At 42.4% G+C, this 26,599-nt stretch overlaps 1 protein-coding gene across 1 annotated transcript in view; it reads right to left on the bottom strand.

Annotated features, from left to right (window-relative positions):
- Positions 1-26,599, bottom strand: part of UPF2 (UPF2 regulator of nonsense mediated mRNA decay) — a 126,627-nt gene that overhangs the window by 12,460 nt on the left and 87,568 nt on the right. The window contains 5 exon segments of the mRNA XM_030568767.1: positions 15,518-15,685; positions 17,850-17,880; positions 17,882-17,946; positions 19,615-19,719; positions 22,055-22,194. Of these exon segments, the coding sequence (XP_030424627.1) occupies positions 15,518-15,685; positions 17,850-17,880; positions 17,882-17,946; positions 19,615-19,719; positions 22,055-22,194 (509 nt within the window).

Below are 26,599 nucleotides of genomic sequence, written 5' to 3'. Positions count from 1 at the left end.
CACATGGTGATGAGATGGTAGGACACTACTACTACAGTTTACTTCAAATAATCTTAAATAAAACTGAAGGAAAAACCACACAATTTTTTTAGCAAATTGATGTCCTCATTAATCACATGTAATTGCACAACCCCAGATGGTTTCCCTCGGTGGAAACATAATGAGTAAACAGTTTCTGTGCTAGCACTGGACTCTATACTTACTCGGTAATGGCTAATGCTGATTGTTACGTTTGGCAGGTGGGAATCTAATTTGCTGGACAGTCACATTTGTCTATGTCAGGGCTGAGCAACTGCATTAATCTACTAAAAAGCCTATTTTAAAATAATATGTATATAATATACATTACTTGTGTCAAAAGGCATAAAATACATACAGCAATATTTTGACAGCAGTTTTGATATCTATTAAAGACTTCCCTCACTTCAAAAATCAGTGTATATTCTATTCACTCAGGTTTAAAATTCACTTAATATTGTATGAAGGAACAATTATTTTCTTTTCAACTCCACCTCTTCTCCTCTTATTTTGCTTTTAAAACTGATGACTAGGGTATGTTTTTTCTGAACACAAATTTGGAGACAAAGAAGTCTTTCATTGACTCAATGACCAAAGTATCCTATAAGGCAACACATTTTACATTTCTAGAACTACCAAAAGGAGTTTTTCCAGGAAGTGCCTACTCCCAAAAGCAAATATTGAGGGCGGTGGTAGGGAAGATTCAGAACAAGATCAGCTTTCTTTTTCAAACCACAAAATGCCAGCATCATTTTCCTCTCACACATACTATGATGCTCCAAAAAAAACCTTAATATTTTACAAAATTCCCAGTTAAACCTCATTCCCTGGAAAAATCATGGAGCAGATACTCAAGGAATCAATTCTGAAGCACTCAGAGGAGAGGAAAGTGATCAGGAACAGTCAGCATTGATTCACCAAGGCCAAGTCATGCCTGACTAACCTCATCGCCTTCTATGACAAGATAACTGTCTCCGTGGATGAGGGAAAGCGGTGGATGTGTTATTCCTTGACTTTAGCAAAGCTTTTGATATGGTCTCCCGCAGTATTCTTGCCAGCAAGTTAAAGAAGTATGGATTGGATGAATGGACTATAAGCTGGACAGGAAGCTGGCTAGATCATCGGGCTCAACAAGTAGTAATCAATGGCTCCATGTCTAGCTGGCAGCTGGTATCAAGCAGAGTGCACCAAGGGTCAGTCCTGGGGCCGGTTTTCTTCAATATCTTCAATAATGATCTGGAGGATGGCATGCATTGCACCCTGAGCAAGTTTGAAGATGACACTAAACTGGGAGGAGTGGTAAATACGCTGGAGGGTAGGGATAGGATACAGAGGGACCTAGACAAATCAGAGAATTGGGCCAAAAGAAATCTGATGAGGTTCAACAAGGACAAGTGCAGAGTCCTGCACTTAGGATGGAAGAATCCCATGCACTGCTACAGACTAGGGACCGAGTGGCTAGGTAGCAGTTCTGCAGAACGTACCTAGGAGTTACAGTGAACGAGAAGCTGGATATGAGTCAACAGTGTGCCCTTGTTGCCAAGAAGGCTAATGGCATTTTGGGCTGTATAAGTAGGAGCATTGCCAGCAGATTGAGGGACGTGATCATTCCCCTCTATTCAGCATTGGTGAGGTCTCATCTGGAATACTGTGTCCAGTTTTGGGCCCCACACTACAAGAAGTAGGTGGAAAAATTAGAGAGTCCATGGGAGGGCAACAAAAATTATTACGGGACTGGAGCATATAACTTATGACGAGAGGCTGAGGGAACTAGGACTGTTTAGTCTGTAGAAAAGAAGAATGAGGGGGGATTTGATAGCTGTTTTCAACTACCTGAAAGGGGGCTCCAAAGAGGATTGAGCCAGGCTGTTCTCAGTGGTAGCAAGTATCAGAGGGGTAGCCGCGTCAGTCTGGATCTGTAAAAGAAGCAAAGAATCCTGTGGCACCTTATAGACTAACAGATGTAGTCTGTTGCTCCAATACGTCTGTTAGTCTACAAGGTGCCACAGGATTCTCTGCTGCTTTTTCAGTGGTACCAGATGACAGAAGAAGGGGAAGTTGCAATTGGGGAGGTTTAGGCTGGATATTGACGAAAACTTTTTCACTAGGAGGCTGGTGAAGCACTGGATTGGGTCACCTAGGGAGGTGGTGGAATCTCCGTCCTTAGAGGTTTTTAACGTCAGGCTTGAGAAAGCCCTGGCTGGGATGATTTAGTTAGGGATTGGTCCTGCATTGAGCAGGAGGTTGGACTAGATGACTTCCTGAGGTCCCTTCCAACCCTGATATTCTATGATTCTATGAATGACAAAGGAAATAAAAAGAGTAAACTTACTATGAAACCTATGCACACACAAATAACTCTTATTCTTTACTAAAAGTAATTAAAAATCTAAATCACAAGTCAACCCATTGACATGAAAACAGAATTCTCAAGTTTGGAAGTTGGTATATAAAACCTTTTACCAGTTAACAGATAGGATTATATTTATCACTTTTCACACTCAATAGCACAAATACTATGATGTATATATTTGGGAGTTAAATGTTTGTTTAAATAAAACAGACACCGTGGTAAGATCCTCCATGAATGTACACATAAAAAAGTAATGTTAATATACAAGTATCTGTTTTCCCCCCCTCTAATAGCACTATAAAATATATTACTACCATTCCAAGAAACATAACTAGTTCAAGAAAAGAGGTCCCAAACTACTGCAAAGGGGAACAAAGGGGAAGACGTGGTACATGCAATTTTGTTTATCTACACACAAAATTGTGGTCTCTCTCACCTCTCAGAAAAGATTTAACAGATTCTAAAAGTGATGTCTCATACGACTAATACTTCCTTACTTCTACAAAAACTCCTATATACTAGTCAGATCAGGACTTTAAGGAACACAGTGTATTTTATTATGTGTTTTCCATTTATTGTGTGTCTTCACTTAATAAATCATAAGATTCAATAATTTGCAATGCGTCTTCAAGTCTATGCAAGTTAAAATGTTTCTACAGTATTTGCCTGAAACATTTTTCTGTCTCCTAAACGACTGGGACTCAATTGTTTCAATTAAAATACTTTTCTCTAGGACCATATTTCCCAAACCACGAAAACCTCAGTCTGTGCAGAATGTGTAATGGATGGCTAAACTGTATATTTTTCAGTCAGTAGGTGGTGCTGTGCGTAAAATACCTTATTTAAGCTCAACGCTGCCATATCTGGCAGCGCATTAAAGGATCTTATGATAAACACATCTAGTGTGTATAAACAAGATGTGAAGCCAGTTCGTCTCCAATATAGGAGTACAGGACATGGTGTGAGGAGTAAATTAAGAAAAGAATCAGAAGGAGAACAACAACAACAAAGGCTGAAGGATCTCATGTCATTCTTCAAAGCCCCAGAGAATTTCAGCTTTGACAAATCTTCAGACTAGACAGACTGGAAGTATTTTACAAGATTTCAAATCACAAACTCATTCCATAAAGAAACTGGAGATAAACCTGTATCTTCTCTAATTTATGCTATGGGGAAGCAAGCAGAGCATATTTTTAAACCCTTTGACTTTGCTGAAGACAGTCACAAAGATAACTATGAAAGGGTTCTGGATATGTTTGATGGATATTTTCTATCCTAGAGAAATATGGTTTATGAAAGAGCATGTTTTCAACAAAAAATTAAAACAAAAAAAAACAGGAAAAAAAAAGGTGAATGTTTTAGAAGAGTTCTGCATACACTGGCTGAACACTGTGATTTTGGGAATGCAGTATCAGAGACAGTCTCGTTATTGGGGCGACAGATAAAAACCTTTCGCAGCAGCTAAAGTTGGAGAGACTTAATCCTAGCCACAGCTATACAGATATAAAGCAGTCAAGCCAAACAAATGGGCAGAAGCAACTTGAAAAACCTGAAGCTAGCTTAGAAGCTTGATAGACACCTGAGTGTTAAAAGTCATTATAATAAAACTCTTGAGGCAAGGAGACCAAGAACTATCAGGATGGACAAATTCCAGCATACATGCACCAAGTGTGGAAACAGTCATATCCCAAGAGATGATGCACGTCCAGCCAGAGGCTCATGTTGTAATATTACGTCCATGAAGTATGGATTTTGCAGCTCTCTGCCACACCAAAAGATTCAGGGAGCTGACTCATATTACAGACAATTAAGACCCATTGTTTCTGGGATCTATCACTTGTGAGGACAGAGCCTGCCTGGAGAATGAAACTGAATATTCATGGCATGACTGACTTTAAAACTGACACAGGAACTAAAAGTAACAGTCATCTCTGAAGAGACTGAGGCTTTGTCTACACTGGAACTTCATTGACAAAACTTTTGTTGTTCAGAGGTGTTAAAAAAACCACAGCCCCAAACAACAGAAGTTTTACAGACAAAAAGCGCCAGTGTGAACAGTGCTTTGTCGGCAGGAGAGAATCTGCTGCCGCTCGTTGGAGGTGGAAGGTTTTTTTGTCAGCAGGAGAGCTCTGGCTGTAGTGGCACAGCTGTGTTGCTAAAGGTGCACAGTGTAGACAAAGCCTTATAATTACCATCAATCCCTCCCAGAGCTGAAGTCACCTAACAGAGCTCTGACTAGCCATGAAGGTATTCTGAACTAAATGCACCTGTTTACCACAGAAAACGTATAAAGACAAAAGCTACGCATGCCGGGTACATGTGATCGAAGACGAACAACCTTCTCAGCTGCAGTATGGCAGTCAGGATGGGCCTACTGAGAAAGGTGGAAGAACTCGATGGAGGACTTGATATTGGACTTTTGAAAGGAGATTCGGTACAAATCAACTTAAGAAAATGCTGAACCATAGAATGTACAAACACTTCTACCAGAGGGATCTTTGAATAGACAACCTGCAGATTTATGCAGATTCAGAGGGCATAATTACCTGTTGGGGACTACAGTTCCAGGTATACAGAAATAATGTTCTTGAAAGACAACGTCACAGAGTTATCAAGAAACTCAAGTGCACTTTTGCTCACTTCGGTATTCCAGAATAACTAGTGACAGACAACAGATCACAGTTCACAGCAACAGAATTAAAGTCATTCCAAATGAAATATGGTTTTTGGTCATATTACTAGCAGCCCACATTGCCCATAAGAGAATGGATAGGTTGAGAGAGCTGTACAGACAGCCAAGAAAAATCCTATACCAAGATCTGTTCCTTGCTTTTCTGCATTATAGATCAACACCAAAAGCAGCTATTGGATATAGTTCAGCACAACTTCTGATGGGAAGACAACTCAGAAAAGACAGTTACCTTCTTCCGTAACCAGTGTTCTTCAAGATATGTTGCTCATGTCCATTCAGCTTAGTGTGTGCGTGTGCTTGCCACATGCACCGGTGCCGGAAGTTTTTTCCCCTCAATAGTATCCATAGGGGATCTGCTCCGGTGCTCCCTGGAGTGGCGCACATATCCCGCAGTACATAGGGTGCTGCCGGCTCCCCCCACCCTCAGTTCCTTCCTGCTGGAAACTCTGACAGCAGGGAAGGAGGGCAGGTTGTGGAATGGACATGAGCAACACATCTCGAAGAACACCAGTTACAGAAAAAGGTAACTGTCTTTTTTTCTTCAAGTGCTTGCTCATGTCCATTCAAGTTAGGTGACTCCCACGCCATATCCCTTGGAGTTGGGTAGGAGTTCACAGACATGTAGATTGCAACACAGCTCTGCTGAATCCAGCGTTGTCTCTGGCCTGCTGAGTGATGGCATAGTGGGCCATGAACATGTGCACTGAAGACCACATCATAGCTAGACAGATGTCCTGGATCGGAAAGTGTGCCAGGAAGGCTGCCGAAGATGCCTGCATGCTGGTCGTGTGGGCTCTGATGATCGGTAGTGGAGGGACTCTCGCCAACTCATAGCAGGGGCGAATGCAAGAGGTGATCCAGTTAAAAATCCTCTGCATGGACACCAGGAGGCCCTTTATTCTATCAGCTGCAGAGATGAAAAGCTAAATCGACTTATGGAAAGGCTTTGCCCGATCTAGGTAGAAAGCCAGGACCCTTCTTATGTCCAAAGCGTGAAGGTGCCTCTCTTCACTAGTCTCCTGGGGCTCAGGGCAGAAGACTGAAAGGAAGATGTTCTGGCTCATGTGGAAAGTAGACACTACCCTGGGAAGGAAGGTCAAGTGGGGTCGGAGCTGGACCATGTCCTCATAGAAGACCGTGTACCGTGGTTTTGAGGTCAGGGCTCACAGCTCGGAGACTCGCTTCACTGACGTTACCACCACCACCAGGAAAGCAACCTTCCATGATAGGTGAGACAGGAAGCACAAGGTTAAAGGCTCAAAGGGTGGGCCCATGAGCCTGGACAGAGCCAAGATGAGATCCCACTAAGGCACTGGGGACTGAACTTGTGGAAAAAAATCTCTCAAGACCTCTAAGGAACCCGACTGTCATGTCAGGAGAGAACACCGTCTGCCCCTGGATTAATGGATGAAAGACAGAAATGGCCGCCAAATGCATCCTGATAGAGGAGTGTGCCAGGTTCTGGTTCCTCAAATGAAGCAGGCAGTCCAAGATCGACTGCACCCAAGAATGTGAAGGGGAGATGCCCCGTTTGGCCGCCCAGCAGGAGAATCTCGTCCACTTTGCCAGGTAAGTCAGTCTAGTTAAGGGCTTTCTACTCTCGAGGAGTACCTTTTAGATCCCTTCCGAACAGGTCCATTACTCAGGGTTCAGCCACGCAACATCCACACCGTAAGGTAGAGGGACACAGGGTTGGGGTGCAAGAGTCGACCATGATCCTGTGACAGCAGGTCCAGTCAATTCAGCAGGGGCCACTGAGGGATCCCCGACAGACTTGATAGTGTTCCGAACCAGTGCTGGCAGACACACCGGGATGATCATGATAACGTGAGCCTTGTCTCTCTTGATTTTCTCTAGGACTTTGCTGCTGAGTGGAATCAGAGGGAACCACTGCTCTACAGTACACTAGAACATGATTAACAATGTGTGTATATATATATTGTATAATTAATTACCACAGTTTAGTACTGCTAACTAAGTAGAAACTAATGTGATGCTAATAAGAGGAAACAAAGACTTGCCATTTCTGTAGAACCAGATTCAAACCCAGTTCAAAGTGAAAATTAAGTCAGTGGTCTCATCTTAGTACCTTAGCAGTAATTTAACCAAGTCACAAAACCACAGAAGTTTGGCGTGGCTGGGTGTCTTGGCTTAGTCAAAGATCCAGAGGCATTAAAGATGAGGACTTTGGTGGATTGGAAAGCAGATTGCACAGTACCTCCTTTGTCTGCCTGGTTCCAGCCATTACTATCACTCATTTTCACCATTACTAGATGCCCCCCAAAATGTAAAAGATATTTTTAAAAAGCCATGACATACCTGTATAAGAAAAGCATCTTCAGTAAATACTAGGCATTTTTTAGTGCATTGTTATGTATTACTTATCTAGAAACGCTCAAACACATGCATTATATATCTAAGGGTACATCTATACTACGGGATTATTCCGATTTTACATAAACCGGTTTTATAGAACAGATTGTAGAAAGTTGAGTGCACGCGGCCACACTAAGCACATTAATTCGGCGGTGTGCATCCATGGTCCGAGGCTAGCGTCCATTTCCGGAGCGTTGCACTGTGGGTAGCTATTCCGTAGCTATCCCGTAGTTCCCGCAGTCTCCTTCGCCCCTTAGAATTCTGGGTTGAGAGCTGAGTGGCTGATGTGGCAAAAATCATTGTCGTGGGTGGTTCTGGGTAAATGTCGTCACTCATTCCTTCCTCCGGGAAAGCAACGGCAGACAATTATTTCGCACCCTTTTTCCCTGGATTGCCCTGGCAGACGCCATAGCATGGGAACCATGGAGCCCATTCAGCTTTTTTTTTTTTTTTTTTACAGTCACTGTATGCGTACTGGATGCCGCGGACAGAGGCGATACTCCAGCGCTACACAGCAGCATTCATTTGCTTTTGCATGATAGAGACTGTTATCAGTCGTTCTGTACCATCTGCTGCCGGTGTAAATTGGCAATGAGATGACGGTTATCTGTCCTTCTGTACTGTCTGCTGCTATCATGGGTGCCCCTGGCTGAGATCAGCCGGGGGCGCAAAGGCAAAACTGGGAATGACTCCCCGAGTCAATCCCTCCTTTATGGTTTCTAAAAATAGAGTCAGCCCTGTCTAGAATATGGGGCAAGTGTACTAGAGAGCACAGCTGCTCCATGTCAGATCCCGCAGAAATGATGAGCTACATGCCATTCACGGGGGGTGCCCCTGCAACAACCCCACCCATTGCTTCCCTCCTCCCCCAACCTTCTTGGGCTACCGTGGCAGTGTCTCCCCCATTTGTGTGATGAAGTAATAAAGAATGCAGGAATAAGAAACAATGACTTGTTAGTGAGATAAAATGAGGGGGAGGCAGCCTCCCGGTGCTATGATAGTCCAGGCAGGACAGAATCTTTTCTTTACACAGGAAAGGGAGAGGGCTGATGGAGCTCAGCCCCCAGTTGCTATGATGAGGACGGTTACCAGCCGTTCTGTACCATCTACTGGGAATGACCGAGAATCATTCCTATTTTCACCCAGATGCCCCCGGCCAGTCTCACCTGAAGCCAGCCAGGAGCACTCACGGGTTGATAATAAGAACGGTTACCAGTCCTACTGCACCGTCTGCCACGGGGAAGGGGAGAGGAGTGGATACTGCTCTTCACTGCTGCAGCATCACATCTACCAGCAGCATTCAGTAGACATAGGGTGACACAGAAAGAAGTCAAGAAACGATTTCTTTCCCTTTTCTTTCACGTGTGTGTGTGTGGGGGGGGTAGTAAATTGACGAGCTATTCCCTGAACCACGCCGGACAATGTGTTTGAACCGACAGGCACTGGGAGCTCAGCCAAGAATTCAAATACTTTTTGGAGACTGCTGGGGACTGTGGGATAGCTGGAGTCCTCAGTACCCCCTCTCTCCCTCCATGAGTGTCCATTTGAGTCTCTGGCTTCCCGTTATGCTTGTCACGCGGCACTGTGTAGCCTGTAGATTTTTTTTCAAATGCTTTGGCATTTCGTCTTCTGTAACGGAGCTCTGATAGAAAAGATTTGTTTCCCCATACAGCGATCAGATCCAGTATCTCCTGTACGGTCCATGCTGGAGCTCTTTTTGGATTTGGGACTGCATTGCCACCCGTGCTGATCAGAGCTCCACGTTGGGCAAACAGGAAATGAAAATCAAAATTTTATGGGGCTTTTCCTGTTTACCTGGCCACTGCATCCGAGTTCAGATTGCTGTCCAGAGCGGTCACAATTGTGCACTGTGGGATACCGCCCGGAGGCCAATACCGTCGATTTGCGGCCACACTAACCCTAATCCGATATGGTAACACTGATTTTAGCGCTACTCCTCTCGTCGGGGAGGAGTACAGAAATCGGTTTAAAGAGCCCTTTATATCGATATAAAGGGCCTCGTACTGTGGACGGGCACAGCGTTAAATCGGTTTAACGCTGCTAAAATTGGTTTAAATGCGTAGTGTAGACCAAGCCAGAGTAACCAGATCATTGGGCAAGGACAACTACATGACTTGGGATGCTCAGAGGAAAATGGCACCAAAACCTAAATGCCGCCAGCATCAAGGAAGAATTGGGGTTTTTGTTTTATAAAAGAGAGAGTTTCCATTTTCAGTGCTTTTAAAAACTCACAGCAGAATTTTCCTCTATACTTGGCTCAAACTGAATAAAAAAGAAACCTTTTAGAAAATCACTGATTTCTGAGTTGAACAAATTCAGCTAGACTAGCAGCTCTTTCAAAAACCTAAAATAGCAAACACAGCAACTTCATCTGAAACAGAAAGTCTGTTTTCAGGAAATTCTGCAGAGGTGGTCGATCTCTCTCTCTTTCTCCCTTCCTTCCTTCCAGAGTGATTAAGAAGATATTCTCTATTTTGAACAGAATGGAAAATGTTTCCCCCTCCCATGTAAAAGAATCTAAGGGGAAACAAGCACGGTTAAAAGGTGCTGAGAATCAAAACTGTGCTTGAAGAGCAAAACCAGAATCGTAAAGAGTACGGCAAATTCTGATACCTGCCTGAGGAGACGTGTAATCATCATTCTGAACTTTCTACTTTGACCAAGATCTCGAGAATCGTGAGATCTAGATTGGTGTTCATGTGCCCTCTTTCTGGAACGAGGAAGCATTTGGAATAAAATCCTTCCCTCCATACTGTGTGAGAACTAGTTCCACAATTCCTTTGTGAGAAGCACAGAACCTCTTGCCTCAGGAGAAGCTTGTGAGATGGATCTCTGAAAAGGGACAGGACAGAAAAATGAATTGAGTATTCTGATGTTAGAACCTCCACAACCCCATCCGTGGAAGCAATCTGCTCATGAGGTGCAGAAATGGGAGAGAGGACCTACAAAAGGTGGGAGAGGATGTGGGTAGATGCTGCAGCATCAGATCAAGAATGTGGAAATGTTCGTGACCCTTGACCAAGGTGTCAAAACGAACGCTTGGCTGATAAGAACAGTTAAGTTGTCTGGAACCTAGGTTTCTTTTCGAGGAGGGTCTGATGATCTGTTATAGGTAAAAACCAACAGACAAGGTCTCTGGGATGTCTGTGACCTACCGAATCTTTTCTTATTTGCTAACGTAAAAATCCACAGTGGGCAGAGGCTCACCTTGAATTCCTGAGAGAACATAAGGACTGTCAGTTGTTCGATGAGTCCACAGAAGTCCAAAGGGAAGATCTTCTACCATGTTTTCAACTTCTCAGTTCCTGAGGATTACAACCATGAGGCCGATGCATGACAGCTGCTGTGGAGATGAAGCAAGCTGCTGTATCAAATGTGTCAAGAGAGGCTAGCAAAGTTGTTTCTTATAAAGAACTGTCCTTCAATAACGATGGATTGAAAATGTTCCCTTTGTTCCTGTGGAGATGTTCAATAAAATAATTAAATTTGCTACAGGAGACATGGCTGTATTTAGCAGGAATCCCCTGGTAGTTTGGAATTTCGAGTAGCAGAGGAGTAGCTCTTGTGACCAAAAACGTCCAAGCGCTTTTAGTCTTTGTTATGTGGGGCAGTTCTCAACAGATGTTGCCTGTTGCATTCATTCACCACATCTATAACCAAAGAAAGGGGGCAAGGTGTGACAACAAAAACTCTGAATGCTTAGCTAGAACACAGGTATTTCTCATCTGCTCTCTTAGAGGATCAGAGGAGCAGTGGCCAAGGTTGCTAAATTGTCTTCGAAACTCCAATAATGCCTCATTTGTAGGCAAAGCCACTTATGTAGAATTTTGTGTATGAAGACTAACCAAAAGCCTTTGTGGGTCTCCTGGATTCTTCTAATAGTATTGCAGAGTATCAGTCACTCTCTTCATCAAGTTCTGAAACTTTTAAATCATCTATAGTATGGAGGAGAGGTAACAGCCTCATCTGAGAGAATGAAGAAATATTAATGAGGGGTAACCTCCTCATCGCTCTTTTTTCTTGTTCTTTCAGCAATTCTTCTCATGACTGGGACTGATGGGGGGGGAAGGAGAGCGCTGTCTGTGGGATTCTGAGGGTTCAGTGCCTTGGAGAACTGCTGGCATAGGCTGCTCAGGATCTCAATATGGACACTGGGGAGGACCAGAGATACCAAGAAAGATGAACAGTTTGAGACTGCCTGTGTTTTGAAGTGTTCCTCAAGAAGACAGATTCACGGGAATTAGACCTGGGTTGATAATCAAAGGAGCCTTGTATGGAAATTTGGGAGTCAGAAGAGCTGTCTTCTGTGTAGTCCAGAATAAGGGCAGACAATGGTGGAGTACTAGGAAGCGTCTGTCTGTCCACATGGGTAATAGAAAACCACGAGCAACTGTTATTGATATTAACTTGTATCAATCGTTGATTGAATGATAGATATCAATAACCAGTGGTTATTGATAATGTACTGGAGATAATTCTGGCTGTGATACTGGAAGTCTTGCTGAACTCAACAAGAGGGCACTCAGGTTCATCAGAGATGAATAAGCTTCTGGAGAATCAAAACTGCTTCTGTACTGAGTGAATCTGTGCAGAAACTAGACGAGCCTCAGATGCAGGAGGCTGTGGTGCAGAGTGCACTAATGTCAGCTGAACGACTGACCTGGGTACCGAAGCAGCAGTAGAGATCTGATACCAGTCAGCTATGTGTTCTTGTGGAACCCCAGGGCACAATATCCAGCCTGTCTGACTCATGAGAGGACATCCCCCTACCCGCCTCTGCTTGAACCAAAACCGATCAGAGAAAAGACTTGCAGAGAGCATTGAGCGGTGGTGGGAGACGCACCTAAACCCCTCCTGACAAGGGTGACAGAATTAAGGCAACTCCCCTAGCCTCATCTGCATAAAAGACGGGACAGGGAGGCATCTCCATTATCATACAGAATGAGAACAGAGATTCCAAGGCAAGAACCACACTGAACTCTGGGACCAGAAAAGCAGGGAAGCAGTGCATCATGAGGAATCTCTGCTCCAGATGTTAATGAACCTACACCTGCACACACCCAGCTCATAGTTATCAGACCAATAATGAATTGGTCTGATAATGAATCTTTCATTGATATCCAAAATACTGAAGCAGCCTAATTGCATTGTGAGCTCCTTGGAAGAAACACCACGCATAGCTAGGAGTATTGTCTATGCTAGTATTGTCTAGCCTAAGGAAAATCCTTGAGTCAGTTTACCCATAAACAAATCTAGTGTTCTCCCTTGAACCACTGTTTCCCTACAAAAAAAAACAAACCTACCCACACTCCAGTAACTGTTCTGATGCATGGATCCAAACTCTGCATCAGTTCCACTGGGATTTCATCTTCTCCTGACTGATCATGCCGGGGCTCTGCCTGTCTCCAACACTCAGGACCCCGAGCTACCATCATCACTTGAGACCCCAAACAATGCAAGCTTCAGAGAATGGGTGAGATGCCAGCTCTCTCTCTTTCTTTGTTTCTTTTCTAACTCAGGTATAACTTTCTAACCCTTACTTGTTTTCTATATATCACTTTTGTAATCTTAATGTAAATGTTATGTTGGTTTAGGTTTTCCTTGCGTAGTTATCACTATTATTCAATAAATATCTTTTATGGTTAAGCTAGTTGCTTCCCTCTCTCTCTCTCTCTCTCTCTCTCTCTCTGAACTTTACTTTTTTGTGTTTGTAGCTTCCCCATTTACTCTGCAGGAACACTCCTCTTACCTAAGCTAAAGATCTGTGTGGGGCCCAAAAATACTGTGGGGTTTGCTCATCAAGTGGGTTACTACCAGTACAATTGTAACGTAAAAGTGGGGATAGAGATGTGCTGAACCTGTGACGTACGAGGGTGACAGCTTGGAAGTGCTGTTTGACCCAGTCCACCGAGTCTGGGGGCATATAAGGGTGGCAGCCTGAAAGTGCTGTTCGACCCAGCCTGCTCAGGCTTACTCAATTCCGATGCGGTACCTGTGGCATATAAGGGTGGCAGCTAGAAAGTGCTGCGTGACCCAGCCCCCTGAGTCCAGGGACATTTAAGGGGTCAGTGTGAAAGTGCTTAGAGTGTGAGCGTGTCTGGTTCTGGAGGAAATCAGTCCTGGGGAACCTAGGTCTTGCAGGATAGCTCCATTGGGAGGGGACTTGCAGAAGGGAAAAGTGGACCTCCATATGAAAACACAAGTGACAAAAGCAGTACATTAATAGAATTACAGAACCGTCCCCAAAGAGTAACCGTAATAATGAGCGTACCCAAGTAATGGGGCAAATCTGGTAACAGGTCTCAGATATTACCACTTCCTCAGCATAGAATTTTAGAGTCTCAGACACCTCAATCATGCTTCAGTTATAGTCAAGGTATGTTTTGGTACCACGTGATGGGTACTGTGGGTTTTAGAGGGTACTTGAGAATTGCAGAGTAGAGGGACCCTCGTACTGAGACCACTTGGAACCTTCATTTGGAGGTTTTTGGTACAGCAGGTCTCTTAGGCCAGGTTCTTTTTGAGGACATTTAGATAGCCTTTTGACTGGAGACTTCACACTGTCAGCACTGCATCTCTCTCCCCCACAGGTCTGGAAGGTAATAAAGGTGCAGAGGTTGGTGGGGGACCGTGGTCACTTCAAAACTGCTGTTGAAGGGTCGGGGGATAGAGGATCGCTATTATGAGTGTAGGATGGAGAGAGCATTCCATCATGAGGAGACAAAATGTTCATCTCCCTGTCTTTCCTGAAACATCTCTTGAAACCTGAGCAAACCTTACACTTCGATTGCATTCAGTACTCCCTAAATAGTGGATACAGTGCGAGAAGCCATCACTACTGGAAAGGACTCGTGGCAAGTGAGGCAATGTCTGAATTCTATAGGTAATCCCAAAGGAAAAGGAAAAGAAAGCTCCTTCAGAGAAAGTGGGTTCTCACCTGAAAGGAGTGTGGGGAAGGAGAAAACAGCCTAAGGTTTAGAAAAAAAAACCCAATAAAACTAAAATATAAAACCCAAACTAATATAGGTAAACTGCCTACCAAGACAAGTGAGGTAAATGGTTGCACAAGTGGCCACCACTAATTACTCCACTTTACGCCAAGGAAGTCGAGAGAAATGGAGGGTGGGGTTTGGTCTGCCATAGCCCTATACATCGTTGGTATGTGGCATGAGGATACCTAGGGTGCATACCTACAGCTGAAGAAAATCTCTGATTGAAGGTGCACGGGATGCATGGCGCACCCACAAGTGGAGCAGCCATAGTGACATTATTCAAAGAAGTGCACATAGGTGATTTAGTATTTTGTGTTTCTTGTACTATTAAAAAAAAGAGTAATGGCACCTTAGAATCTTGTGCCATGTCTTTTGGCTTATACTATCAACATGGCCCTGAAGAAGAAAACAGTAAAAGTGCCCACATGGCTGGAATTCTGGGAGAGGACATGTTTAAGCTCCTGGGGAGCTTAAAAGGTCAGCACTGGTCCCCAGTGATTACACAGTTGAACTGCAGTGTCTCAGCTCTCAGAAGGGGGTGTTAGACAGAGGATTTACACCTTGAAAGCATGCTCAGAAATGCCAAGTTAGGGCAGTGCCTGGACTTACGTTTAGATTCTGGAGGCTTAAAGCACCTGGGCTTATGAGTGGATCTCATCACATCTGTTGAGTGTGCAAGAGTGGGAGTTCAACGAGATCTGTGACACTCCCTGGAGTATAGTTACTCCTATTGCTGGTGTTAATCATGCTGGCTTTCCAAGTTCCAGTGGCATCTTATAACGCATGGATTCAAATTCCCGCTGCCAGTTAAACTGCTCCTGTACTTTGGAAGACATAACAAACATTGCTCAGCAGCTCTCTTGGTCTAATTAGAGAACTTAATATAAAAAACAAATAACGGTATAAAGTGGTCCTCTACATGACTCTAGTAAGGAATTCAGAATTCCAGGGAGTGCCCATCAACAGAACAGAGGACTGTATCCCATTCTAAGAAATAAAGATGAAGAAATCACACTCTGTGTGTGACAAAGGAAAATGTTTACTTACATCCAGATAACCCCTTACCTGTTGTTTGTTGCCTTTTCGAGTTAACATGACAAATGGCATTGTGTCTCCCGACTCTGATTCTCCTTCCCCACCGCCCAAGGGTGGACCCTTCTTTAGTTGACTCTTGAGATGCAGAGGAATAGCAACATCCAGCTGATGTACTTTAACAGATTCTCCACTCCGTTGCTAAAGAGAAAGGGGATGCAAAATGCTCTAGGCAATCAAATGCTGAAAATATGAAAGCTTTGTTGTTTTCACAATTCATTTTTCATAAAAAATGTCAATTACCTTCTAAAATAAGAGCTATACACATGTTCAGTCTCATTAAAATTTATTTTGTTTCCTTTCAAGTTCCTACATTTCTTACCCTCTTCTATTCATTACGAAGTATTGAGAACATTGCAGAATGCTATTTTAGAAAACGACAATGAGAAAATATACTCAATTTTAAAAGGGATTTGTGAATGAGCTTTAAAATTAAAGAAACAATTCAACTAAAATTGGATATAATATTAAGATCAGTAATTCTGGATTCAGATTTTTTGTAATATTCCATTTACTCTATTATTGATGCAGTGCTTGCAACAGAGTACAAATATTCTCCAGATGTCTCTGTTTTGTTTTTATTTAGCCATTGATATGCTATGTACATTCAAATAGTAGCAACATTTACAATGCTAACATCCTATGTAATGGACAATCACCATGATGCATAAAGCCAAAAATGGCAGAGTGTCTGTGTCATAGGCTTCATCTTTATTGAGGCAGTCAGTTGAAAGAATCAATTAGCATTTCCATATATTTATTGGGCAAAAGAAAACAATTTACAGCGGCTTATTAAAAGCAATTCTCCTCCAGCCAGACTACTGGTCCATTCCTTAATCACTGATACTTGAAACAGTACTTGAGCTCATTTTATAGAGTTCCTATACATCACTAACTGCTCCTTCCACAGTGTCCTCGGAAACTTCCATCCTTCCACAGAAGTCACTAAGAAATTCAAGTGAGGCGTTATTTTCTATTCTGTCCCCCTGGCCAGCCTCTGTTTCTCAAAAATGGCCACTGCCTTATCTGTAATTTTAAAAATGTTTGTATTGCATCCCTCGACTAACAGAGTCAACATAGTTAATTGATCAAACACATCATTAGGTATGCCACATTAAACAGCCACTGCGGGACTGGAAACATTTCCTGCATGTCACCTTCCAGAAATACAATACCCGCATTTCTGAGCTTTAAAAAATAACCCAGCTCAAAACTTTTCCTCTTGATATGAATTTACATAAGAAAGAAAAAGGATCTATTTGCACGTAGAACACATCTCCAGTCACAAGCCATATTGAAAGTAGCTGGAGATTGAGTGTTCTAATAATACACAATATAATTCAGCAGTTTACAGCATTTGACAGGCTGCTTAAGTTCAGGAAACATTTTTTGTATTGAATCTACTTTACCAAAGCGGGTGAACAGATCTGACTCTTGTTAAAAGGCCACTTACGATGCCTGTTTTAGAAGATGCACCATCAGCAAAGAATTAATTATGTCTCACTGGATGTTACAAGAGTGAACACTTACTCCCTAGCCGCATGTTTGAATTAGTCTGTATAATAATATACCTCCTCGAAATATCACTAGCATTCAAAGAAACGAGTAAAAACTATAACTTCCGCCACTCCAGCAACATCAGTAGGCTCATCAAGAAGACATGAAGAATGTCTTTGTGGTATCTTTTCAGTCATTAGGATGGCACCATCCAAAGGCCAATTCATCTATGTGGTGTCTGGCAGTATTACTGGAAGAGCAGAAGCAATTTAATATTGCCTTTTATCTAAACTTCACAATTAAGAATCAGGATATTATCAACAGCAAGACCCAAGACTCAATCTTGGATTCTCTCTCCCTTCCTGAGCTGGCAGGATGGGTGTATCTCAAAAGCACACCTGCTGGTCAATAAAGCACAGGATTAACAGAGCTCCATTTAGCATTCAGAGCTGCAGGGACATTTGTAATGACAGGAGAGGGAGTAAAGATTAAGGGGGGAAAGAGAGCTTTTGTGAAAGCACAGGATTGAGCCAAAACCACCTCAGCATCCAAGACTGATTTTCATGACTGTTCTTCCCACCTCAAAAGGCCCCTATCCAGGAAGGTGAGCAGAAGTCCTGGTATCTCAAAAAGGCCTCATAGCAGTTGTGCAGAATTAGAAAGCCTAGCACTGGAGGAAGGCAGCCAAAAAGAGTATGAAAACAAACCCACATCCATGATCAAGCAGCTCCACGTTAACCCCTTATTTCGAATCAACTAGTGCAGTAAAGGTGCTTTATTTAATCCAAGACAATACAAGGACTAATACCTGAAGATTCTCTAGCATCATTTTATCCATGCCTGAATGAGTCCGCATCCTCCACACAAGGAACATGTTTAAGTCCTCCTCCTTTAATCATTACTTCCTAGTACAGAGACAAATAGTTCTGTTACATTAATTTCAGCAATAGTCAAATTCAGGATGGATCTGAATTAAGAAAATTACTCTGCTTGTATCTCTGACAAAATTTGTCATGGGAGTAGTTTAAAAAAAAATTGTTGAAGGAAAAAAAATGTTAAAATGGATTTGCCCAGTTTAGGAATTTTGGTGTTTACTGCTCTAATGTTACTAATGTTGATCACTGTCTAAAACTGTGATGATCTGCAATACGTTGCAATACAGTCGGCACATTGATTGTTTTTATTTTAGACATCATGCCTACAATATACAGAAAAATAATATTCTCTCCCCATCTGCAACTGCAACTGATTGATTTGGCTATATTTCTAAGATTGGGGGAATGCTTGTTCAGAGGGGACTGCCCTTAAATATTTGTAAAGCACACACAGAAAGCAGTGCTACTATAATAGTAAGCATCATCCATTCATGGGACAGCTGATGTAAGGGCACACTGATGCAATGAACCTAGTTAGTTATCTACAGAGAGGGTTTGTGGTTGTTTGGCATATGGTTCTGTGAGAACACATTTTAGTCTATGATAATTTTTATTCTTTTAAGTGGAACAACGGTAGACCTAACAATATTAACAAGACACTCAGTTCACAGGGGGGCCAATTGGTCCTGCCTCTGCACCACCATCTAGTGAGGCTGCAGAAGAATGTTTCAAGACCAACAACCTCAGCAGTCTCTCCTGAATCTCTTGCGTAACATCCTCCTTTCCATTCTCCAATAGCTGAATGACCTCTTGGGTGCCCTCTCTGGGCTAAAGGCTCCATTTCATTAACGTCAGAACAGCTGAGTAATACTAAGCAAATGCCATCACCCAAGAGACAGTGGCATCAAAGGCTGTATATATAGGCCCTCATTCTCCATCACAACTATTTCCGCCCCTGGCAATGGTGCTGCTTGTTTCCATGATCCAAGTGACTCATTTGGTGGGTCTTTTTGATTTGAGTGAAGGCAATCAGAATATAACACAGCAAACACCTCAATATGCTACTTTCTCAGATGTTACCACAGCACATCTGTGGTAACATTTGGGGTGATCATTCACTATCTTATCATTAGACCATACTCCCAGGCACCCAGATGGATGACTGGGTTTGATGTGGTTGCTTTTGATGGTGAGATAACAAAACACCCCCATCATTTCTTCACTGCTGCTTTTGTTTGTTTGTCCTGCTTCCTTATTACAATTCTATGACTCAAATAAGAATCTACTTTACCCACGTTAATTTGCTGGAAATATCGTTACCTCATAGCATGTCAAACTCCCCCCTGCTCCTTTATTTTTGTTTTTTGTTTGTTTGTTTTTTAGCAGTCCACTCAGTGTTTTCACAATGGCTATGCAATCTCTTCCAATGTGAATGAACATGTTCATGACTACTTGTGACACTTTCACTTTCCTACAAGAGTCTTGTAAGCAAAAGTGTTTGTACGAATGTCTGTGAAAATCAAACATTAAGGGGTTGAAAATGTCAAAGTAAACTTGGTTTTTGTTTGAAAGGACATTTGTGAATATTTTTTAGTGTATGTTCCCTAATCTCTAATGAGTATTATCTGCTAAAAATATTCAGTCAAGAAAACTGAGCATGTAAAACCGGTCTCATTATTCAAAAGCAGTGACACATACTGGGTTCTCTTCATCAGTTTCATTCTCCTTATTGGAGTCTGTGAGGTAATCAGTATTCTCTTCTTCTTCTTCCTCACCTTCCTCATCGTCGTTGTCTGAGCACTCCTGAAATAGTATTGTCATAAACAGATAGTAGGAGTTAATAGAACAGAAGTACTTTATATCTCTTTTGCCTGTAAAGGGTTAACAAAATCAGTGAGCCTAGCTGTCACCTGACCAGAGGACCAATCAGGAGACAGCATACTTTCAAATCTTGAGGGAGGGAAGATTTTGTGTGCTGTTAGATTTTGGTTGCTGTTCACTCTGGGTTCTCAGAGGGACCGGACGTGCAACCAGGTTTCTCTCCAATCTCTCCGATACAGGATCTTATAAGATCAGAACAGTGAGTACTAGATAGATAAGGCGACCTAAGCTTACGTTTGTTTTCTTTATTTGCAAATGTGTATTTGGCTGGGAGGAGTTCAAATTTGTATTTTGCTGAAAGGATTTTAATTTGCACTTGTATACTTAGGCTAGGAGGGTATTCCCAGTGTCTATAGCTGAAAGACCCTGTAACATATTCCATCTTAAATTTACAAAGATAATTTTTACTGTTTTTTCTTTCTTTAATTAAAAGCTTTTCTTGTTTAAGAACCTGACTGTTTTCTTTTTTTTTTATTCTGGTGAGACCCCAGGGGACTGGGTCTGGATCCACCAGGGAATTGGTGGGGAGAAAGGAGGGAAGGGGGAGAAATAGGTTAATTTCTCTCTGTGTTTGGATTACTGTCTCTCTCAGGGAGAGTCTGGGAGGGGGAGAGAGAAGGAGGGGAGAAGGCGGATTTTCCTCTCTGTTTTAAGATTCAAGGAGTTTGAATCACAGTGATCTTCCAGGGTAACCCAGGGAGGGGAAGTCTGGGAGAGGCAACGGTGAGGGAAAGGGTTTACTTTCCTTGTGTTAAGATCCAGAGGGTCTGGGTCTTGGGGGTCCCCAGGCAAGGTTTTGGGGGGACCAGAGTGTACCAGGCACTGGAATTCCTGGTTGGTGGCAGCGCTACAGGTTCTAAGCTGGTAATTAAGCTTAGAGGAATTCATGCTGGTACCCCAACTTTTGGACGCTAAGGTTCAGAGTGGGGATTATACCATGACAAGTATATTTAAAGTTCAAATTTTAATGACATGCTACATTTTAACATAATTTAATGAGAGAAACATTAAGTGCATTCACTGTTTACAGCCTTCCTTACTGCCATGAAATGCTGTATAACCGATTGATTGATCTTTCATCAGAACATGCAACATAGTCCGCTTTCAATGATAATTCCATGCCATCTAGCAACATTTACTGATCAGTTTTTGAATACTCATCTTACTGTCACACTAACCCTTGATCTGCACTATGCACGGGTCCTCATCTCATTTCCAAAACTTGCTCTTTATTTAACAAGTTATATTTTCCCCACTGAAACTGATCTGAAACCAGACTAATTTTTTATCCAAGATTAAACTGACAAGCTGTTTTAAGCAGTGTTGTTAAAGCTGTGCTGGTCCCAGGATATTAGATAGACAAGGTGGGTGAGGTAATACCTTTTACTGGACCAAAAAGAGAGAGAGAAACTTGGTGAGAGAGACCAACTTTTGAGCTACAATAAGCCACAGAAGTTAGAATTTTCAAGATCACATATGTTAGCGTATTGCACACTTGCTTTTTTATTGGCTATATGAATTTGATTCAAAAGATTACTGAAGCAGTCTGAAGTAGTAATGAAGACTGACGTGATCCAAATGCTCCTTATTATCCATATTACACAGGAAAAATGATGAACAGCACAAGTTGCCTCTTGTTTCCTTTAGTTTTGGTGCTTTATATGATAGTTAATGCATCTGCTCCAATAACTGGTATAGAAGATGGCACAAAAATAGCTTTACGTTTACAAATTAATAGCTATGCCGAAAGGTAGCATACTCTGTTGGGCTGAGCACAGGGCTGTGGACTGAGCACAGTATTGAGTTCTAACCCTCTCTCTGCCACTATTTCTTTCGGCAAGTCTCTTGAATGCTTTTTATTCACTTCTCCACATATGTAAAATGGAGATATTATTGCCTACCTTCCCGGGGTGTTGAGAGAGATTACTAAGGGCCAAGTATTAAGGGCCCTTTTTAGATAACCTGAGCAAATGGATTTTTGTACAGGGACTCTCCATAGCAGCAAGGAGGTAGAATCTTTCCCTCCATGAAGCACAAGCAGAACTGGTGACTCCACAGCACATAGTGTTTAGAGTCCCACCTAAACATTCTCTCTGCAATTAGAGCCCTGTGCACAGCACAGCCATGCTGCATTCACTGACTTTGAGGCTTTGTGCAGGCCCACCACAGGGTTTAGGCCTTTATGATTTGCAAAGTGCTAACTATTATTTCCTTCTATGTAAGGACAGTGCACAATAAGGTAAATGAATGGGATCACCTCTTCCTCTGGCTCATTTACTTCACTTTCATTTCCAGACTGTTCTTCTGTCTCTGCTCCACCTTCCTCCTCCTCTTCCTCTTCCTCCAGATTCTCTCCTTCTGTCATAGAATCTTTTGAATCTTTGTCATTCACAAGGCCTGAGAAATGAAAAACAGGAAGGGATTAGGGATAGAATGTGTTAGACAGGAAGCAATGTTTTGCTGTGGCATCACATAAAAATACTGTACTGATGTATGGTAGTTCGAGAAACCCGCTCCTAGAAAATGCTGACTAAAGTATTATGTAGTACTAGCGATTAAGTCTTAAAATGATAAGTGTATTTATAATTGTATAAGGTATTTCTTACTGAGTAAAATCATAAGAGAAAATGGTTTCAAAACAACTCAAGAAAGGATTTTTACTGGGAACATTTAGGAATTTCCACAGAACACCAAGTGTTACATCTCAAAATATCTTTGACATTTCTTCAACTCCCCTGCACTACATTTTGAAGGCTACGTTAAAATGACACAAATATCTTAGATGCTGTACGTATATTGCCCGATGCTAGAAGTTATTGGATCTCTGCAGTGTGACTTTCAATATTCTTGGAGATTTATCAAGAATTGTACAGGCTGTTTAAGAAACACTTCACAGCACATAGTGAAAATTCCTACAACCTGTTAGGAACTCAATTCTCAGCTCATGGCATTACAGCAAACAAAAACACAGTAAAAATTTGTTGTTACTGTGATTTATTATAAAATGAAACTCTCACAGTACAGTTTGTAATTCTGGAAAAAACATTTGCCTGTTTATAATCAAATTCCTGTAAAACTGAAACTGACTTGTGCTTCCCTACTAAGGCCCTGAGATCCTGCATTTGAGTATGTATGTGCAAATCCTGCACCCCTCGCAAAGCAGTCACCTAATGTCCCTATCCCACTGTAGAGAGGGATCCTTCAAAGGGTCCTAGCTCATCTTACCATCTTCTCCATTGACAGCCTGATTGTCTCCACCCCTCTTAAGTCTACTTTGTCTTCTGGCTTTTGTTTTGTATTATTTTGATTAGACAACGAACTCACTAACGCTCTTATCCTTCAGCGTGGTCTGTTCTCTTAGCTATATTGTCTCCTTTAAATAATTACAAGTGTATTTTAATTTTGGTTTGGATAATTTTGGATTATCCCAGACCAGGGCTCGGCAACCTTTCAGAAGTGCTGTGCTGAGTCTTCATTTCTTCACTCTAATTTAAGGTTTCACATGCCAATAATAAATGTTAACTTTTTAAAAGGTCTCTTTCTATAAGTCTATAATATATAACTAATTATTGTTGTATGTAAAGTAAAATAGGTATTTAAAATGTTTAAGAAGTTTCATTTAAAACTAAATTAAAATGACTCTGGACTAGTGGCCAGGACCTGGGCAATGAGACTGCCACTGAAAATCAGCTTGCGTGCTGCCTTTGGCACGCATGCCATAGGTTGCCTACCCCTGTCTCAGACCCTGCTATTACTTCACTAAATATTCTGTGATATAATTTAAATTCTCCTTTATGGAATTGGACCTCATTACACATTATCAGATCAGAAAATGCAGTTGGTGTATTTCATCTTACAATTTAGTCTTAGAAATAGTTAAACTATTCATAAAAGACATATGAGAATTTAATATGACTCTGAAATATGGAAAAACAAGGTCATTTATTTTTATTTTTGAAAAAAACTCTTGCTAAAGCTAAGCCATCCACTACAAAAATGGACAAGCTTCTAGCACAAGTACTCTTTCATACATTCTTTAAATTTTTTCATTAATCCACAAAGCCACTTTACACTCACAGGGGTTGTGGTTTGAACTAGCAGAGAATGATATTGATGCTAGTCTTGCCCAACACAGTCAATTTCAGCCAATGATTTTTTGAAGATATCCTTCAAAACTGATGTAGTTAGAACACAGTACCTTATTCATAGCCTGCTTTTACAGATCCAGACTAACACGGCTACCCCTCTGAGATTTATTTTAAGCATCCTAAAACAGGTCATGCAGTAACTTTTGCAATTTTATAGACACTCCAGTTCAATAATATAAATCTATACCAGAAGCATGACAACAAAATACTGAGACTTCACAGCACATCTCTACTCAAATGCTTATATTAAACAATGCAATATTTCATACAAGAGGATCCAGCACTCCCTTGAATTAAAAAACAAAACATTCTTAGATGAGGTGCTCAGATACAGCCTTAATGGCGGCCATGTGAGGTACTTAGCTCAAACTTGGCAATACTAATGTATACAATTCTTATCTATTAAGATTTTCGGAACCCCATAGTTGTTTTCTGGTACCCAACTGGAGACTTTAAAAGGACCTGAGTTTCAGAAAGTGCTGAGCACCCACAATCAGCCAGGGCCTTTTAAGGGGTCTCAGACAGGGCACCCAATATCTTAAGTCACTTTAGAAAAAACTGGACTTAAGTCCTTAATAAGACATTTAAATTAGCCAAATCTTGGTAATACTATTAATGGTAGGCTATTGTTTTATACTTAGTGGAGTCTGACTCAAGTTCTGCTCATGCATACATACTCCCTTCCCTGCACTTTCAGAGGCTCCAAGCTATCAATCTTCCTCCCTAAAGATCATAGAATCATAGAATATCAGGGCTGGAAGGGACCTCAGGAGGTCCATCTAGTCCAATCCCCTGCTCAAAGCAGGACCAATCTGCATTTTTGCCCCAGGTCCCTAAATGGCCACCTCAAGGATTGAATTCACAACCCTGGGTTTAGCAGGCCAATGTTCAAACTGCTGAGCTATTCCTCCCCCTCCTCTCAGAACCAATTATGCTCCACAGACAAGCAAATGGACTGATGCTGAATCACACAGGTATTCCTAAGGTGGAGACAAGAGCATTGTCTTTCAGCTGCACTTCAAACCCATACAGTAACTCCTCACTTAAAGTCGTCCTGGTTAATGTTGTTCATTGCTGATCAATTAGAGAACACGCCCGTTTAAAGTTGTGCAATGGTCCCTTATAAGTTGTTTGGCAGCTGCCTGCTTTGTCCACTGCTCACAGAAAGATCAGCCCATTGGAGCTAGCTGGTGGGGGCTTGGAACCAGGGTGGACCGGCAGCCCCACTATCAGCTCCCTGCTCCCCTAAGTTCTCTGTGTAGCAGTCACCCAGCAGGCTATCAATTGCCGGCAGTTTAGCTGTCCCTCCCCCGACTGCTATGTGCTGCTCCTGCCCTCTGACTTGGAGCTGCTCCTGGGAGTCTCCTTCTTACTCCATCTCCATAGAGCGGCGGGGGGGCAGGAGAGAGACACGAAGGGGTTCAGGACAGAGGGAGCTTGCTTGCAGAAGCTGCTGTCTCAACTTGTTGATCTACTTAAAAGGCAATGTACTTGAAGTGGGGTCAGTGTACTTAAAGGGGAAACACGCATCTCTCTCTCATATACACTCAGTAACTCCTCACTTAACGTTGTGGTTATGTTCCTGAAAAATGCGACTAAGTGAAACGATGTTAAGCTAATCCAATTTCCCTGTAAGAATGAATGTAAATGGGGGCAGGGGAGGTGTTAGCTTCCAAGGAAATTTTTTTCAACAGACAAAAAACTATATATGTTTTAAACAATTTAATATTGTACACAGCAATGATGATTGTGAAGCTTGGTTGAGGTGGTGAAGTTAGAGGGTGGAAGAGGGTGGGATATTTCCCAGGGAATGCCTTGCTGCAAAATGATGAACTAGCATTCGGCTGAGCCCTCAAGAGTTGGCACATTGTTGTTAATGTAGCCTCACACTCTACAAGGCAGCATGAATGGAGGTAGGGGAGACAGCATGGCAGACAGAGACACACACCCTGTGAGTGGGAAAGAGAGAGAGAGATGCACATTGCCCCTTTAAGTATGCTGACCCCACTTTAAGTACATTGCCTTTAAAAAAAAATCAGGAAGTTGAGACAGCAGCTGCGGCCAGCAAGCTCTCTCCGTCCTGAGTCCTGTCCTGTCCCCACCCTGCTCTATATGGAGAAGAGGTATGGGGTGGGCAGCAGTAGAGGGGGAGGGGGACACCCTGACATTAACCCTCCTCTTCCCCCTCTCCTGCACAGCAAGCAGGAGGCTCCTGGGAGCAGCTCCAAGTCAGAGGGCAGGAGCAGCAGATGGCAGTGGTGGGAGGGACAGCTGAACTGCCAGCAATTGGTAGCCTGCTGGGTGGCTGCTGCACAGGAAACTTAGGGGAGCAGGGAGCTGATAGTGGGGCTGCCGGTCCACCTTGTTTCCAAGCCCCCACCAGCTAGCTCCAATGGTCTGCCCTTTCTGCAAGCAGTGGACAAAGCAGGCAGCTACCAAACAACATTATAAGGGACCATTGCACAACTTTAAACGAGCATGTTCCCTAATTGATCAGCAACCTAACAACGAAACAACGTTAACCAGGATGACTTTAAGTGAAGAGTTACTCTACAGGGTGTGTCTCTCTGGCTGCCATGCTGTCTCCTTCCCCCTCCATTTGTACTGCCTTGTAGAGCATGAGGCTATATTAACAATGTGTTAACCCTTGAGGG

Source organism: Gopherus evgoodei, chromosome 1 (assembly GCF_007399415.2).
Source record: "Gopherus evgoodei ecotype Sinaloan lineage chromosome 1, rGopEvg1_v1.p, whole genome shotgun sequence".
In the NCBI taxonomy this organism is placed as follows: Eukaryota; Metazoa; Chordata; order Testudines; family Testudinidae; genus Gopherus; species Gopherus evgoodei.
The sequence above is the reverse complement of the archived record's forward strand: the minus strand, read 5'-3'. Positions and strand labels throughout refer to the sequence as shown.